At 45.7% G+C, this 18,184-nt stretch overlaps 1 protein-coding gene and 1 non-coding gene across 2 annotated transcripts; both read left to right on the forward strand.

Moving 5' to 3' along the window:
• Positions 1 to 1,422: 1,422 nt before the first annotated feature.
• Positions 1,423 to 11,742, forward strand: KLF17 (KLF transcription factor 17). Its single transcript, XM_012434854.2, has 3 exons — positions 1,423 to 1,503; positions 10,049 to 10,892; positions 11,504 to 11,742. The coding sequence occupies exons 1-3, from the start codon at positions 1,423 to 1,425 to the stop codon at positions 11,740 to 11,742; spliced, it is 1,164 nt and encodes a 387-aa protein (XP_012290277.2).
• A 4,213-nt stretch (positions 11,743 to 15,955) lies between these two features.
• On the forward strand, positions 15,956 to 16,062 carry LOC135273451 (U6 spliceosomal RNA). Its single transcript, XR_010341254.1, has one exon. It is a non-coding gene; the product is annotated as a U6 spliceosomal RNA (small nuclear RNA).
• The last annotated feature ends 2,122 nt before the right edge of the window (positions 16,063 to 18,184 follow it).

The following is an 18,184-nucleotide window of genomic DNA, read 5'->3' on the forward strand; positions in this document are numbered from 1 at the left end:
TCCCTTTCTTAGACAGCTCCTTTAGATTTCTTTCTTTCTTTTTTCTTTTCTTGAGATGGAGTCTCGCTCTGTGGCCCAGGCTGGAGCGCAATGGCACGGTCTCGGCTCACCGCAACCTCTGCCTCCCAGGTTCAAGCGATTCTCCTGCCTCAGCCTCCTGAGTAGCTGGGATTACAGGCATGTGGCACCACGCCCTACTAATTTTTGTATTTTTAGTAGAGATGGGGTTTCACCACGTTGGGCAGGCTGGTCTTGAACTCCTGACCTCATGATCTGCCTGCCTTGGCCTCCCAAAATGCTGAGATTACAGGCGTGAGCCACCGTGCCCAGCTTGCTCCTTTAGATTTCTAACTGCTGTCTCTGCATCCCTCTCACCCTTTATAATCGATAAGGAGTCAAATGGTTTATTTTAAAAAACATATATCAGATCATACCAATTTCCTGTTTAACATCCATCAGTGCTTTCTCATCACACTTAGAATAAAATCCAAACTCCTTTCTATGGTCTACAAGGCCCTATCCCTCTGTCCTCGCGTCACTGCCCTTGTGGTATCACTGTGGTCGCCCTGCCTTCAATTTCTTTCTAGCACTGTCCGGCTCTTTCTTGCCTTAGAGCCTTTGGACCTTCCTCTGGCTGGCTCCTTTCAGGCATGTAGCTTTCAGCTCACATTTCTCTGTTTCGGTTTTCCATAGCACTCACCACCATCTAAAATTATAATAGTTATGAACTTTATTACTCATTTCTTGTCTGCCTATGTAAGACGGAGATTGACAGCAAGGACTTTGTTCTTCCTGTTTACCATTTTACCCCTAATTCTGAGATCAGGGCCCGACACATACTGGGTACTCAGTAAACACTGTGGAATAAATAGGTTGTGCCATGAAGCTTCCAGTCTTCAGTTTTTGTACAGACAACGGACAGAGGTGCCCGACCTGTAGCAGAAAAGCTCCAGCCCTCCCAAAGTTTATGGCAAGATCCCGACCTGGTAGAGTACTGGCGGAGGCTCTCCTCTCAGCAGAAGGCCCTACACCCGGCCTTGCATCTCTCCAGCCTCCTCCTGGCTGGAGTCTGAGACCTGCGCGTCCCCAGCCTCCACTTGGGTGAAACGGTAGCTCAGACTGAAGGGCGGAATGGGTGGGTTGGGTGGGCGCACAAAATTCCTTTAAGAAGCGGTCAAGGCCTACGGTGGCTGTCAGTGACGCTGCCTTGGTTGGGGCTTGCTGAGGGCCCGTGGGCGGCCTGGGGCAGGGCGGGGTCGGCGCAGGGAGGGATGGGTGGGGTTGACTCCGCCCCCTGGCGCAGCTGTAAATAGGTAAATAGAAGGTGATTGTGGCGTGGTGATGTCCCGATACCCGCTTGAGACGCCGTGGTGGCAGGTTCCCCGTCTGTTCAGCAGAGAGCATAGACCCTACCAAGTCTTCATGTACAGCCGCCCGCAGGCTGAGATGGAGCAGGAGACTGGGGAGCTGAGCCGGTGGCAGGCGGCGCACGAGGCCGCCCAGGTGAGTCAGGTGTCAGCCCCTGGCAGGCCGGGCGGGCCCAGGCCGGGGTGGGGGTTGGGGGGCGGCGGGGCGGGGAGGCCGTGGAGGAGAGGGGAGGCGAGGGAAGCAGAAACCCGAGGGGAGGGGTTGCAAAGGGAAGGGTGGGAAGGGAGGGTTGGAAGATTGAGGTGTAAATCATACGTCGTTTATTCCAATAATGTTCGCCCAGCAGTAGATCTCGTGTTGGGCGCGTGGAGGGTAAGAAGGTTCCAGGCAACTTGAGTACTCAGAACAGAAAAGATCAGGTTAGGAAGTGAGCAGAAAACGACCAGGAAAAAAAAAACCAAAAATGTTAATTGGAGCCCTACTAAGTGGTAGGCTTTTGCCGGACCCTTGGAATATGATGATGAATTTACCATAGAACAGATATATATATAATTTTATTAATAAATCATTAGCTGAGGCCAGGCGCTCACTCCTGTAATCCCCGCACTTTGGGAGGCCGAGGCGGGTGGATCACTTGAGGTTAGGAGTTCAAGACCAGCCTGGTAAACATGGTGAAACCCCGTCTCTAAAAAATATAAATAAATAAATAAATAAATCATTAGCTGAATGATTGGAAATGTACAGCATACAAGAAGGAGAAGTCGTGGGCGCGTGGGAACAGATAGCAGAGGTGTTTGACCTGATTTGGGAGCTTAGGAGACAGCTGAGAATCTGGTCTGGGACTAGAGAACAGAACTGGTCAAGTGAAAGTTTTCCGGTCTGAGACCAGAGGCTGTCTGCTTCCTCTTAGGAGGAACTAAAAGACCAGTGTCTAGACAGTGATGGGGGGAGGGGTGGGGGGGTGGGGGAGAGCCCAGAGACACCATTAAGGTCATTCAGGGCTTGCTTATTCCAAGAGCAGTAGGAAGCCATTGATGAGTTTAAACATGATCTGGCTCAATTAGATTTGCATTTTCAAAGGAGTGCCCTGGTGGACGTGGGCTGGATTCAAGGGCAATAGTTAGAAAGCTTTTGTGATAATCCAGGTGTCTCTAAAATTAATTAAATTAAAAATAAAACAAGATCTTCCCAACTCTTCTAGAGTTTTCTTTTAAAAAGAACATTTCATCTATAGCCAAAACCGCATAATCAACCCTATCAAAATTAGATATATTATTTTTATTATTTAATATATTAATAACTAATATATTACTTTAATATATCATATATTATATAGAGAGAGCCAGGGTCTTGGCTCTGTTGTCCAGGCTGGGGTGCAGTGGTGTGATCTGGGCTCACTGCAACCTCTACTTCCCAGGTTCAAGCGATTCTCATGCCTCAGCCTCCCAAGTATCTGGGATTACAGGTGTGTGCCACTCCGCCCAGTTAATTTTTTGTATTTTTAGTAGAGGTGTTTTGCTGTGTTGGTCAGGCTGGTCTCTAGCTTCTGCCCTCAAGTGATCCACCCGCCTCAGCCTCTCAAAGTACTGGGATTACAGGCATGAGCTGCCTCGCCCAGCTGATAAATCCTTTAAATAATCTTAGATGCAGCCTTATACAAATGCCCCTAGCTATTCCTAAATGTACTTTGTAGCTGGTTTGTCCAAACCAGAATTTAAGACCATGCACTGCATCTGGTGGTTATGTCCCTCGAGTCTCTGAAGTCAGAAGAATAGTTTTATTTTTTCATGATTGGGATTTGGTTTTTCATGATGCTAACTTTTGTGTTACAGGATGTTCCTTTTGGAGATAGCAGATTGCTTCCTCATGATATAATTTAGCTTTATCTTCTGTCACTTGTATTACCTTTAATTAGGATTAGATCTTACAGCTTAATTGAATTCAAGATTTTTGGCAAGAATGCCTCATGTGTACGGTAGGCTTCATCTTGCATTACATCAGGAGACACATCTGGCTACCCGAATTTGGTGATACTTGTATTAAGGTAGTGAAAAGCCTAATTAAGCTCTCTATTAAAGTTTACCCTGCAGTCAGAAAGTAATCTGTGGATTCTGCCTTGTATGTATCCAATGTCCAGTATTCTACCAGCCATTCACCTAATTTTTTTTTTTCTGACACGGAATCTTGCTGTCACCAGGCTGGAGTGCAGTGGTGCAATCTCAGCTCACTGCAACCTCTGCCTCCTGGGTTCAAGCAGTTCCCCTGCCTCAGCCTCCTGAGTAGCTGGGGCTACAGGCATGCACCATCCATCATGCCTGGATAATTTTTTGTATTTTAGTAGAGAGACAGGGTTTCACCATGTTGGCCAGAATGGTCTTGATCTCCTAACCTCATGATTCATTAGCCTCGGCCTCTCAAAGTGCTGGGATTACAGACATGAGCCACCATGCCTGGCCAGGGTCACCTACTGGCTTTAACACCAAGTTTAAATTTTTCCTCAATTAAATTTCCTTAGGGATTGCAAAATAAATTTCATTTTCCTTTTTTTTTTGAGACAGTCCCACTCTGTCCCCAGGCTGGAGTGCAGTAGTGTGATCTCAGCTCACTGCAACCTCTGCCTCCCATGTTCAAGCGATTCTCGTGCCTCAGCCTCCCCAGAAACTGGGATTACAGGCACGAGCCACTGCATCTGGTAGCAAATAAATTTTCTAATTCCACCATTCATTCTATGTTTATTAGTTTGTATTCTTCTAGGTTTTAACTGTAGTCATTTGGTAATTTTGAAATAATTTTTTTCTTGGAGAGGCAGAATAAATGCTTAATTTATTCACTTCAATTAGCAATGTTCAAAGTTTGAATAATAGCTGGGCTTTTGTCACTTGAGGCTGCAGTGAGCCATGATGATACCACTGCATTCCAGCCCAAAATGAGCTGTGACTGATTGCACTGTTCACACCTCAGCCTCTGGAGTAGCTCAGACTACAGACACTTGCCACCACACCTGGCTATTTTCAATTTGTTTTTTGAGATGGAGTCTTGCTGTATTGCCCAGGCTGTAGTACAGTGGCATGATCTTGGCTCAGTGCAACCTCCGTCTCCAAGGTTCAAGCAAATCTCTGCCTCAGCCTCCGGAGTAGCAGGGATTCTGTAGGCACCTGATACCATGCCTGGCTAAATTTTATATTTTTTAGTAGAGATGGGGTTTCACCATCTTGGCCAGGCTGGTCTTGAACTCCTGACCTTGTGATCCACCTGCCTTGGCCTCCCAAAGTACTGGTATTACAGGTGTATTCTTTTTTATCGTAAGCATTTAAACCAGTAGATTTTCCCCTTATCACTGCTTTTGCTGCTTCCCATAAGTTTTGGTAGTTATGTTTTCCTTTTTATTGGTCTCTAAGTATTTTCTAGTTTCTGTTGTACTTTTCTTTTTATTTGACCCATTGATTGTTTCAGAGAATGCTGTTTAATTTCCACAGATTTGTAAATTTTCTAGTTTATCTGGTTGTGGGTCAGAGAAGATATTTTGTATGATACTTTTTTTTTGTTTTTTGTTTTTTGTTTTTTTTGCTTTTTTTCTAAAACCGGCAAGAGAAAAGTCTTTCTCTTTAAATCTATTGAGACCTAATTTGTATTCTTCTGTAAAGTAGGAAGTACCGTATGGTTTTCTAAAGAATGGCCCATGGGCACTTTCAAAGAATGTGTATTCTATTGTTGAATACAGTGTTTCCGTGTATGTCTGTTAGATCTAGTTGGTTTATTGTGGTGTTTGGATCTCAATATATACACAGCATATATTTGGATCATGTTTTTAATCCATTCTGCCAATTTGTCTTTTGGAAAGTATTATTCATTTACTCTGCAAAGTATTTTACTCGCATGGAAGGATTTAATTCTGCCACTTTGTTCCTCATTTCCAGCATTGTCTTTTTGTTTAATTGATCTTTTTTTGACTGAAACTTACATTTCCTTATAACACAATTTCCTTTTGTATATATTGTTTATTTTTTTGAGACGTAGTCTCCCTCTGTTGCCCAGGCTGGCGTGTAATGGCTCGATCTCAGCTGACTGCAACCTCCGCCTCCTGGTTCAAGTGATTCTCTTGCCTCAGCCTCCCGAGTACCTGGGACTTCACTCAGCTAATTTTTGTATTTTTAGTAGATGGGGTTTCACCTTGTTGGCCAGGCTGGTCTCAAACTCCTGACCTTAAGTGATCCACCCACCTCAGCCTCCCAAAGTGCTGGGATTATAGGCGTGAGCCACTGTGCCTGGCCCCTTTTGTATATATTCTTCTCTAGCTATTTTCTTTGTGGTTGCCACGAGGATTACATTTGACATCCCAGTTATAACATTCTAATTTGAATTTATACCAGATTAACTTCAATAGCACATAAAAACTGCTTCTGTATATCTCAATTCCCACCTCTTTTCAGTGACTGATCTCACAGAGTTCCATTTGTATGCATCGTATGTCAAAAAATAAAAGTATAAATTTTAATGCACTTTTAAATCATGTAGGAAACAAAAAGTGGAGTTATCAATCAAAGTTATAATAATACTCACTTTTACAATTGTCCATATATTTACCCTTATCAGAAATTTTTCTCATGACAGATTTCTTCACATGGCTTCAAGCTACTGCCTAGCGTCTCATTTCAACCTGAAGGACTGCCATTAGCATTTCTTGCAGGGCATGTCTAGTGGTAATGACCTCTCAGCTTTTGTTTATCTGGGAATGTCTAATTTCTTCCTCATTTTGGAAAGATAGTTTTGCCAGATAGAGGTTGGTTGACAGTTTTATGTTTTTCCTTTAGCACTTTGAATACATCAACCTGTGGTCTTTTAGTGTCCCAGGTTTTTGATGAAAGAGCTACTGGGAATTTTTGGGATCCCCTATAAGTGATGAGTCACTTCTTGGTATTTTCAAGATTCTCTCTTTGTCTTGGGCTTTCAACAGTTTTATTATAATGTTTCTTGGTATGGGTCTGTGAGTTTATCTTACTTGAATTGCGTTGAGCTTCTTGGATGTTTGTATTCATATTTGGAAGTCTCTTGAGTGGGAAGGAGAGGGGGTTGTAACATTGGGGGCTGAGTTGCAACAATGGCTGCCTACCTCTGTCTGCACCTCATAATCAGAAACAGTAAATAACAATCAGGACATATATCCCCAATAGTTGGAGGACAAGGTTTTTATTGCCCACTCTGGCTCCTGCAAGCTGCATGCAAGTTGCTCCAGGAACATAGGGTGTGTATGTGTAGCCATTACCTACCTAAGAGTTTAGGTTGACCAAAATTAACTACAACTTACTCTCAAAGCCTTCCCTTGGAAGTTACAAGCCTTTAATACCCTGCATTGTTCCAAACAACTTACAGCAGACAAATGCTGCCAGTGCAATAGTTATCATGCTGGGGATACGGGTTCCTGGTGCTTCCTACCCTGCCATCTTCCTTGATGTCACTTCCTGTCTCCTTTGACCCAGTCCTAATCTTTGAAAGCTCCCTTATTTTCTGGCACAAAATGTACCAGGCTCCCTTCAACCTTCATTTTTTTTTTCTCAGTCTTGGAGTCAGGAAATTCTTGGTCTAACTTTTAGCAAGGAATAGAATTAGAGACAAGTCTAGGCTCTAGAGGCACGCATTGTTATTTTATTTTTTTTGAGACTGAGTCTCACTCTGTCACTAGGCTGGAGTGCAGTGGCACAACCTTGGCTCACAGCAACCTCTGCCTCCCTGGTTCAAGCGATTCTCCTGCCTCAGCCTCCTGAGTAGCTGGGACTACAGGTACGCGCCACCATGCACAGCTAATTTTTGTATTTTTAGTAGAAACGGGGTTTCACCACGTTGGCCAGGATGGTCTCGATCTCTTGACCACCCGCCTTGGCCTCCCAAAGTGCTGCGATTACAGGTATGAGCCACCATGCATTGTTATTAGAGTCACAATTTCTAATGGACAGAGTTAGAATATGTATATATGTATTTGTTTTATATATATGCATATATATAGACACACATTGTGAATTTGTATAGAATATTTCCTATTTAAATTTAGCATTATTATTATCTTTTTGAGACTCTGTCACCCAGGCCGGACTGCAGTGATGTGATCACAGCTCCCTGCAGCTTTGACCTCCCAGGCTCAAATGATCTTTTCCATTTCAGCCTCTTGAGTGGCTGGGACCACAGGTGTATGCTACCATCCCTGGCTAGTTTTTTTTCTTTTGTAGAGGTGAGGAGTCACTATGTTACTCAGGCCTGGCCTCAAGCGATCCTCCCACCTGGGCCTCCCAAAGAGCTAGGATCATAGGCATGAGTCACCGTGCCCAGCAACTCTAACTTATTTTAAACCATATTACTAAAAATAGCACTCAAACAGAAAAGTGAATATAAGTACAGCTTCTACAAAGTAATGAACTCTTATAAAGTAAAAACCTGTGAAACTATCACTCAGGTCAAGAAATAGAAGCCCCTCCAGTGCGCCTTTCTTACCTTTGCCCCATTCCCTTACTCTAATTCCTGTCCTGTTGTCGGATGAAACTTCTCTGAATTTCCCTATTTCTGACCTGTGATGTTCCTGTAACTTTGCTGCAAAAGTTGTAATTGCTTTTAAGCTTTGCCTTCTTTCCTTCCTTCCTCTTCCTCTTCCCTTCCCTTCCTTTCCTCTTTCCTTTTCTTTCTTTTTTTGATGAAGTCTCACTCTGCTGCCCAAGCTGGAGTACAGTGGTACAACCTCAGCTCACTGCAACTTCCACAGTTTCAAGCGTTTCTCCTGCCTCAGCCTCCCGAGTAGTTGGGCTGCATGCATGTGCCACCACGCCCAGCTAATTTTTGTATTTTTAGTAGAGACGGGGTTTCACCATGTTGGCCAGATGGTCTTGAACTCCTGACCTCAGTGATCCACTCACCTCGGTCTCCCAAAGTGCTGGGTGCTGGGATTACAGGCATGAGCGACTGCACCGGGCCTCTTTCTTTCTTTCTCTCTCTCTCTCCTTTCTCTTTTCTCTCTTTCTCTTTCTTTCCTTCTTTCTCTCTCTCTTTCTTTCTTTCCCTTCCCTCCCTCCCTCCCTTCCTTCCTTGTCTCTCTCCTTCCTTCCTTCTTTCCTCCTTCCTTCCTTCTTTCTTTCTCTCCTTTCTTTCCTTCCTTCCTTCCTTCCTTCCTTCCTTCCTTCCTTCCTTCCTTCCTTCCTTTCTTTCTTTCTTTCTTGTGTTTGAATGTTGTTACGTTTACCCTTGATTTGTACAACAATTTTCTGGTGATATTTTTTGAAAAAATTGCAATCTTCAATTTGTCTTGATAGTTTAGTATCTTATGGATACTGGGGTGTTTTTTTTTGTTTGTTTGTTTTGTTTTGTTTTGTTTTGTTTGAGATAGTCTCACTCTGTCGCCAGGCTGGAGTGCAGTGGCAAGATCTCGGCTCACTGCAACCTCTGCCCCTGGGTTCAAGCAATTCTCTGCCTCAGTCTCCCGAGTAGCTGGGACTACAGGCATGTGCCACCATGCCCAGCTAAGTCTCGTATTTTTAATAGAGATGGGATTTCACCATCTTGGCCAGACTGGTCTTGAACTCCTGACCTCGTGATCCACCTGCCTTGGACTCCTAAATTGTTGGGATTATAGGCTTGAGCCACCGTGCCCAGCTGGGTACTTTTGTTGTTGTTGTCGCTTGTTTTTTTTGAGACAGGGTCTCTGTCAGCACAGACTGGAGTGCAATGGCCCAATCTCAGCTCACTGCAACCTACGCCTCCTAGGCTCAAATGATTCTCCTGCTTCAGCCTCCCAAGTAGCTGGGACTACAGGCACATGCCACCACACCCAGCTGATTTTTTTTTCCTTTTTGAAACTTCTGAGCTCAATCAATCCACCTTGCCTTGACCTTTCAGAGTACTGGGATTACACAGTTGTGAGCCACTGCGCCTGGCCTACTGACAGTTTTTAAAAATATGATTATTGGCTCCTATCCTATTTTAAGACCTTCTACTACCAATCTCTTTCTTACCCTTCATGCAAGTCATCAAGGGTTATTGCCCCTGATTTCCAGACAACCCCCATCCCTTTCATGTATAATTTGGAGTTCGGGCTGGGCGCAATGGCTCATGCCTGTAATCCCAGCACTTTGGGAGGCCGAGGCAGGCAGATCACCTGAGGTCAGGAGTTTGAGACCAGCCGGACTAACATGGAGAAACCTGTTTCTACTAAAAATACAAAATCAGCCGGGTGTGGTGGCGCGTACCTGTAATCCCGGCTACTTGGGAGGCTAAGACAGGAGAATCGCTTGTACCTGGAGGTGGAGGTTGTGTGAGCCGAGATTGCGCCACTGCACTCCAGCCGGGGAGAACAAAACTCCGCCTCAATATTTAGAGTTTGAACATTTTCTCAGAGTTTTGCTGAAGGTGTAGGAAGGTTATGGGATGTTTTATTTGCTCTCTTTGTTGCTTTGCATGTAATAAAAAGCAAAAAACATGTCCGAGGGAAAGTGGCATGAGTTACATTTAGGCTTCCTTGGGGCTTGTATCAGCCGGACCTGTTAGAAAGCCCAAGCTGGAAAATGGTTGGAGGCAGGAGAATTCAAGCAAGAGATGGAGATAGAGGGCTGGATTAGGATGGGGTCTGGGGATGAAGAGGAGGAACGTGTGGAACTGGAATTTGAGCAAGGGCGAAAATCACCTGACTGTCTCTCTCCCCAAGGATTCCGAGAGCTCGGTGCCCATCTTGAACGTGGCTTCATCTACCAGAAGCTCTGGAGTGCAGCCCTCTTGGAACCACGGCCTACCAAGCGTTCAGCACTTTCCTCACAGCACAGGGATGCCGGGGCCCCCCTTGGTGTCTGTGGAGGTGCCGGGGCAGAAAGTGGATGAAGAGGGGCCCCTGTTTAGCATGACACTGCCTGAGCGTGATGTGAGCTACTGCCCCCAAGCAACTCTCGCTCCTTCCAGGGTGATTTACAGTCACGGAGTGTCTCCCCCTCAGCAAGAGATGACGATGTTCAGTGAGCCTCAGATAATGCCTATAGTTGAGCCCAATATTCCAGGAGTGGCCAGGGCCTTCAGTGGCAATCTAAGCATGCACCCCAGTGGGCTGCCAGTCTCGGCTTCCACTGGAATCCCAATGATGTCCCATGCTGGGGGCCCTACCATGCCTTACCCTGGCCTCTTGACAGCACCTTCTGATGAAACAGCATTGGCCCCAACCATGCCTCCCACGGAGTCCCAGGCGGTGCTCCCCTCTGTGGCTCAGATGTTGCCCCGACGAGACAGCCATGACCTTGGGATACCCCCAGCTGAGTCCCAGTCATTCCTGGGTTTAGGATCTCAGGACTCTCTTGTGAGTCAGCCAGACTCCCAAGAAGGCCCATTCCTACCGAAGCAGCCCACACCTGCTCCACAGGCAACAGAGCAGAACTCCAGGCATCAGGAAAGGACTGGGAGAGGGGACTCCTCCGAGGCCAGGCCTTACTGCTGCAACTACGAGAACTGTGGAAAAGCTTATACCAAACGCTCCCACCTCGTGAGCCACCAGCGCAAGCACACAGGTGAAGGAGGTGTCAGGTGGGGTGGGGATGGAGGAGTCTCTGGGCTTTACATTTGTCCTGGACCACTGGTGGGTAATTGTTTGGGATGTCTTTCATCTTCCAAGCTTGGAACTCAGCTAGACTGGCCCCCCGACTTGTCATCAGGGAGGACTGTGCCAAGATATCTGGGTGGGCACTCCTAAGTATGTTGCCCATCCCTGGTTCCCTGGACCTTCCCTTTTTTTTTTTTGAGACGGAGTTTCGCTCTTGTTACCCAGGCTGAAGTGCGATCTCGGCTCACCGTAACCTCCGCCTCCTGGGTTCAGGCAATTCTCCTGCCTCAGCCTCCTGAATAGCTGGGATTACAGGCACGCGCCACCATGCCCAGCTAATTTTTTGTAGTTTTAGTAGAGACGGGGTTTCACCACGTTGACCAGGATGGTCTCGATCTCTTGACCTCGTGATCCACCTGCCTCAGCCTCCCAAAGTGCTGGGATAACAGGCATGAGCCACTGCGCCCAGCCCTGGACCTTCCCTTTTGAATCCTCAACCTGGACTGCTCTGCCTCATAGAGTCAGACCCCTTCCTTCCTACTTCTATTCTAAATTCCCTCTCTCCCTTGTCATTCCCAGGTGAGAGGCCCTATTCGTGCAAATGGGAAAATTGTCGGTGGTCTTTCTTCCGTTCTGATGAGCTTAGACGACATTTTCGGGTACACACCAGATATCGACCATATAAATGTGATCAGTGCAGCAGAGAGTTCATGCGATCTGACCATCTTAGGCAACACCAGAAGACTCATCGGCCAGGACCCTCAGTCCCACAGGCCAACAATGGAGAGCGGGACGGTGCTCCTGCTCCTGGTCCTTAGGTCAGTCTCCTCATTCCGGCTTTTCTACACAGCTCCTGCCTGCCTCTGCTCTCTAAGACCTTCTCCCCTGGGCAGCAAGAGTGAAACTCCGTCTTTGGGGGGTGAAAAAAGCTCTTTATTGGCCAGGGGGCAGCGGCTCACACCTGTAATCCCAGCAACTCAGGAGGCTGAGGCAGGAAAATCGTTTGAACCTAGGAGGCAGAGATTGTAGTGAGCCAAGATCGCGCCACTGACTCCAGCCTGGGTGACAGAGTGAGACTCCATCTCAAAAACAAAACAAACAAACAAAAAAGCTCTTTATTTCTTGTTGTTCCCCAGCTTAAAACCCTTTAGTGACTCCTTTGCCTGCTACATAAAATCCAGTTTCCAGAGCCAGATTATTTTCCAGTCCTGAATTTGCCACTGAATAGCCATGTGACCTTGGGAAAGGTCTTGGATCACTATGCCTTGTTTCTTCTTCCAGAAAATGAAAAAACCAGTTTTGGACTATATTGGACATGGCACATATAATGCATCAGGTTCTCCCTGGCACTCACTGGCCATGTACCCAGAGTTTCTGTTTCTTCCCACCACTTCACAGACTTGGATGGAGTGGCCTAGCACAGGGCATGGGATCTGGATCCCAAGTTGCCGCTAGCAAACTTAGAAGTGTGGGGAAACTTGTTTATTTGAGACAGTCTTGCTCTGTCACCTGGGGTGGAGTGCAGTGGTGCGATCTCAGCTCACTGCAACCTCTGCCTCCCAGTTCAAGTGATTCTTCTGCCTCAGCCTCCCGAGTAGCTGGGATTACAGGCAGGTGCACCACACCCAGTTTATTTTTGTGTTTTTTGTAGAGATGGGATTTTACCATGTTGGCCAGGCTGATCTCAAACTCCTGGCCTCAAGTGATCTACCTGCCTCAGCCTCCCAAAATGCTGGGACTACAGGCGTAAGCCATGGTGTCAGGCTGAGAGTTAATATTTATGGGATGAAATTTGACTAGTGGAAAATGGGAGATAGGTGAGACTCAGGCAGATTAATTCCCCCTTTTCCTCTCCCTTTCATAAATTGTGGCATGGCACCACTTCTCTAAAACAGTACCATCAATGGGGAGACCTCCCAAGTGGCTGGTGGACACAACTGCTGTGTCCTCCACAAGGCTTGTCATGAAGCAGTCCCTGGCCTGCTAATACATCACCTCGCATTACTTCCCATTCTGTCCTGCCTTTCTTCCGTTTTCTCATTTCCAAAGCCTTGGGTTTGCACCTCTCCAAATAAGACACCAGTTCCTGGTTCTTGTTTTCAGGCTCTGTTTTCTAGGTGACTGAGGGCTAGGAGGGAAAGGAGGATCTAAGACTGGGGCAGATAAGGAAGAATCTCACTGTATTCTGCTCCCCCTCACCTTCCTTAGGTCCCTGGACTACCAAGCACCAGATATTAAGTGGCCTATCTTTCCCCGCTCTCCCTTGGGGGCTAGGGGATAACGACTATCCTGATAACTCAGCCAGGTAGTTCAGAATCTCATATCTAGACTCAGCAGGCCGTTTGACCCCGGTAAACTGATAAAGAGAAAGGATCTTGGCCAAGCTATGAAGTGTAGAGCGAGAATCCCAACCAGGATCTGTCTGCCCCAGAGGTGGTCTCTTCCCTAAGAAGATGGTGCCTTCTATGGATGTTTCCTGAACCCAGGCTGGTGCTGAGCATGGAAGATGAAACAGAGGTGGTTTCTGTGCTCAAGGGACTGTCTTGATCTGGGGGCTCAGAGGTCCACCTCAGTTCAGTGGCCATGGGGAAGAGGAGCCCCTAAATGGGAGCGTCAGAAAGGCTTTCTGGAGGAGGTAACCCCTGGGTCCAGTAAGAGTATAACACATAATTATCACTCAAATTTTGAAATAAACTGAACAGGTGAATGAAGAAGGAAGAGGATTCCAGGCAAAGAACACTGGACCTCACAACCGCTCAGAGGAGAGGCAGTCTTGAACTTCTACATTCATTCAGCAAATGTTTTTTGAGCCTACAATACTGAACTCACCATGGCTGTGGAGACCCATGGCGAGGAGTAAGGAGATAACTAAAGGATGTGTCAGAGAAGAAAGACTTCCCGTGGAGGTGCCTCCATGAGACGTGAAGGACTCATGGGGGTTAGCTGCACCTCCCATTTCTTGGACATATACCACTGGACATGTCTCTATCTTCCGGAAACTGGCATGGACAGTTAGGATTCAGAGGTGCATGAAGGCAACCTGCCTTTGAAGAGCAGAGAGCTCATAGACAACATTTATGAATGTGCCCAGTGCTGCCAAGGAGAGAAGCTGGACCTCTGCAGGCTCAAGCTTATCTGGGCCTCTGGGGAAGCCACACAGCCTTGGCTGTGCCTGCCCCCGGCCTCCCACCCCTACCCTGACCCTGCACTACTTCACTACCTTGATCTGTGTTACTAGTGGCCTCAGTATACTTGGGATGGACATCCAGGTGCCCTCCATCCAATCTCCCAAGTGAGGGGAGTGGACATGATTAAAAGAACAGGGGCAGAAGGGGCTCATTTATGACCCATTCACTAGCCTCAGTTTGAGGTCTTGGGGGTTCTCAGTCTCTTTCATTTCTCCCAGGGCACCTGATCCCTTCCATGGAGCAAGCCATCTTGGGTTCACTGGGCCGGGGCTGGTCTCTGTTCCCCAGCCCACCTGGCTCACACACAGCCTCGTGGGTAGGGTCAGCAGACCAAATTGCTTCTTGCTGGAATGTAGGATGAGACATCTGTTTTCGATCTAGCACTTTCACCAGGAAATGGACGTGGAGAGCACCAGAGTGATGAAGGGTGTATGATGTGCACTGTAACGGTGGGCAAACAGGTTCCTGCTCTTGTGGAGGTCACAGTCTAGTGGAGGAGGGATGTTACTAGAAATTCACAAAGTGGGCCGGGCACCATGGCTCACGCCCGTAATCCCAGCACTTTGGGAGGCCGAGGCAGGTGGAACACTTGAGGTTAGAGGTTTGAGACCAGCCTGGCCAACATGGTGAAACCCCATCTTTACAAAAAGTACAAAAATTAGCCGGGCATGATGGTGGGTGCCTCTAATCTCAGCTACTCGGGAGGCTGAGACGAATAATTGCTTGAACCTGGGAGGCGGAGGCTGCAGTGAGCTAATATTGCACCACTGCACTCCAGCCTGGGTGACTGAGCAAGACTCAGTCTCAAAACAAGAAAATCTACTGAACTCTCTAGTAGATTCTGAATCCTGTGGAGGATGACTTGAGGCCAGGAGTTTGAGACCAGCGAGACCTTGTATCTATAAAAAATGAAATTAAAAGAAGAAAAAATAATTTACTAATACATTTAAAGCTTTGAGTTCCCCATCCTTCTCTGCAGAGGTAACCACTATACTGAATTTGGATTAATCTTGCCTTAGCTATTTATTGGTTTTACCACATAATGTATCTGTTCTTAAATATAGTGACTGGTTTTGTATGGTTTTCAACTTACCTTTGTTCTGTTTGGGATTTATTGAACTTTTTCAATCTAAATGGTTATAGTCTTAATAAAATTTTGAAGAATTTTGGCCACTGTTTTGTCAGATTTTGGGGTTCTCTTCCATCTTCTATTTCTGACACACAGTCTGCCTGTATGATTCTGACACACAGTCTGCCTGTATGATGGGCCACTTGATATTGTCCCTCAGATCACTGATGCCCTGTTCATTTTTTTCCGTCTTTTTTCTTTTCTATTTTTTTTTTCTTTTTTGAGACTGAGTCTTGTTCTGTCACCCACGCTGGAGTGCAGTGGCACAATCTTGGCTCACTGCAACTTCTGCCTGCCAGGTTCAAGCAATTCTCATGCCTCAGCCTCCCAAGTAGCTGGGACTACAGGCATACCACCATGCTGGCTAATTTTTGTATTTTTAGCAGAGACGGGGTTTTATTATGTGGGCCAGGGTGGTCTCGAACTCCTGACCTCAGGTGATGCATCCACCTCAGTCTCCCAAAATTCTAGGTTTATAGGCGTGAGCCACCATGTCCAGCCTCAGTCTTTTCTTTCCCTGCTTCATTTTAGTTGTCTTAAAGTTCCTTGATCTTTTCATCTGTAGCATCTAATCTGCTATTCCATTCAGTATATTTTTCATTTTAGATGCTGTATTTTTCATCTCTAGACATTCCATCTGGATCACTTTTAATCTTCCATTTTTCCCTTTATGCTCATGTTTTTCCTCTATCTTCTTGGACATAAACATATTTAGTGCTCCCTTCAGCAGCACATATACTAAAATTGAAATGATACAGACAAGATTAGCACAGCCCCTGTGCAAGGATGACATGCAAATTTATGAGGCATTTCATGTTTTTCAAATCAAAACCACAATGAGATGCCATCTCACACCAGTCAGAATGGCTATCACTAAAAAGTCAAAAATAGGCCATTCTTTCTGAAACAAAAAAATGTAAAAAAGATTTAAAAAGAAAAAAAAATAGGCCAGGTGCAGTAGGTCACACCTGTAATCCTAGCACTTTGGTAGGGTGAGATGGGAGGATTGCTTGAGGCCAAGAGTTCAGGACCAAACCAACCAACATAATGAGACCCCTATCTTTATTAAAAAAAAGATCAAAGAAAAAAAAAGGCTGGCAAGGTTGGGGAGAAAAGCTTATACACTGCTGGTGAGAGTAAATTAGTTCAACCATTAAGGAAAGCAGTGTGGCAATTCTTCAAAGACCTAAAAACAACTACCATTTGACCCAACAATCCCATTACTAGGTAGATACCCAAAAGAATAGAGATCATTCTTCCATAAAGACACATGCACACATATGTTAATTGCAGTACTGTTCACAATAACAGACATGGAATCAACCCAAGATACCCATCCATGGTAGACTGACTAAAGAAAATGTGATACATATACACGGTGAAGTACTATACAGTCATAAAAAAGAATGAGGCTATATCCTTTTCAGGAATGTGGATGGAGCTGGAGGCTATTATCCTTAGCAAACTAATGCAGGAACAGAAAACCAAATACCACATGTTCTCACTTATAAGTGGGAGCTAAATTATGAGAACATATGGACACATAGAGGGGAACAATACACATTGGGGAGAGGGTGGGAGGAGGGAGAAGATCAGGAAAAATAATAGGTACTAGGCTTCAGACCTGGGCGATGAAATAATCTGTACAATAAACCCTAGTGACATGAGTTTACCTAGATAAGAAACCTGCACATGAACCACTGAATTTACCATTTATTTAAAAGCATATTTATAATGGCTGTTTTAGCATCCTTAGATGCTAGTTCCTTAATATTTGGTCATTTTGGGATCCGTATCAACTGAGTTTGTTTTCTCCCAGAAATTGGCTGATTTTTTTTTTACTGGATAGCAGACATTGTGAATTTACATTGTTGGTTGCTGGATTTTGTTTTATTCCTTTAAATAGTATTGACCTTTTTTCCCCCCTGGCTTGAATTTACTTGAATCCCTTTGAGGCCTACTTTTTGAAGCTTTTTTTTAAGCTAGGCAGAGCTGCCACTTTTCTAGGGCTAGTTATCCCAGTACTAATGTAACATCCTGAGGATTTTGCCTGTTGTTCTGTGTGTATCTTTGCAGTCTGGTGAATGAAAACATGGGGAAACTGTCTCTATAAAAAAATACAAAAATTAGCCAGGCACAGCAGGACATGCTTGTAATCCCAGCTACTTGGTGGGTTGACTTGGGAGGATTGTTTGAGCCTGGGAAGCAGAGATTGCAGTGAGTTGAGATCGTGCAACTGCACTCCAGCCTAGGTGACAAAGCAAGTCCCTGTCTCAAAAATAAAAATAAAAATAAAACATTATCTGAGACATTTTTCAGAGTGGTTCTTTTTTTTTTTTTTTTTTTTTTGAGACAGAGTCTCACTCAGTTGCCTGGGCTAGAGTGCAGTGGGCAACCTCAGCTCAACGTAGCCTCTCTCTCCCAGGTTCAAACGATTCTCGTTCCTCAGCCTCATGATTAGCTGGGATTACAGGCAGGCACCACCATACCCAGCTAATTTTTTGTGTTTTTAATAGAAATGGGGTTTCACTATTTTTGCCAGACTGGTCTTGAACTCCTGGCCTCAAGTGATCCACACGCCTCGGCCTCTCAAAGTGCTGGGATGCACGCCACTTCACCCAGGTGTGAGCCACTTCACCCAGCTCAGAGTGGTTCTCGACTCATTAATGGGTTGTGAACTAACTAGAGAAACAGTAGGTTGCACAAGATTGAGGGCCTGGCTGAGTTTGGTGACAATGAATTTACAGAAGTGCTAATCTACCCTGTTGTGGGACTTTCTCCAGTGGCAACAGTCACTTGTGTAGTAGAGAAAGTAGTTGATCAGAGTCAGCAAGCATTGAGGTTTTTCAGGTGCATGTAACAGCAGGACAAAGGCACAGGGAGGTTAGGAGAAATAATGGACTATAGAATCTAAGAGAGATGGGGATGGAATGTCCAGAGGGG

Source organism: Aotus nancymaae, unplaced genomic scaffold (genome assembly GCF_030222135.1).
Source record: "Aotus nancymaae isolate 86718 unplaced genomic scaffold, 86718_ANA_hifiasm-v0.15.2.pri h1tg000007l, whole genome shotgun sequence".
In the NCBI taxonomy this organism is placed as follows: domain Eukaryota; kingdom Metazoa; phylum Chordata; class Mammalia; order Primates; family Aotidae; genus Aotus; species Aotus nancymaae.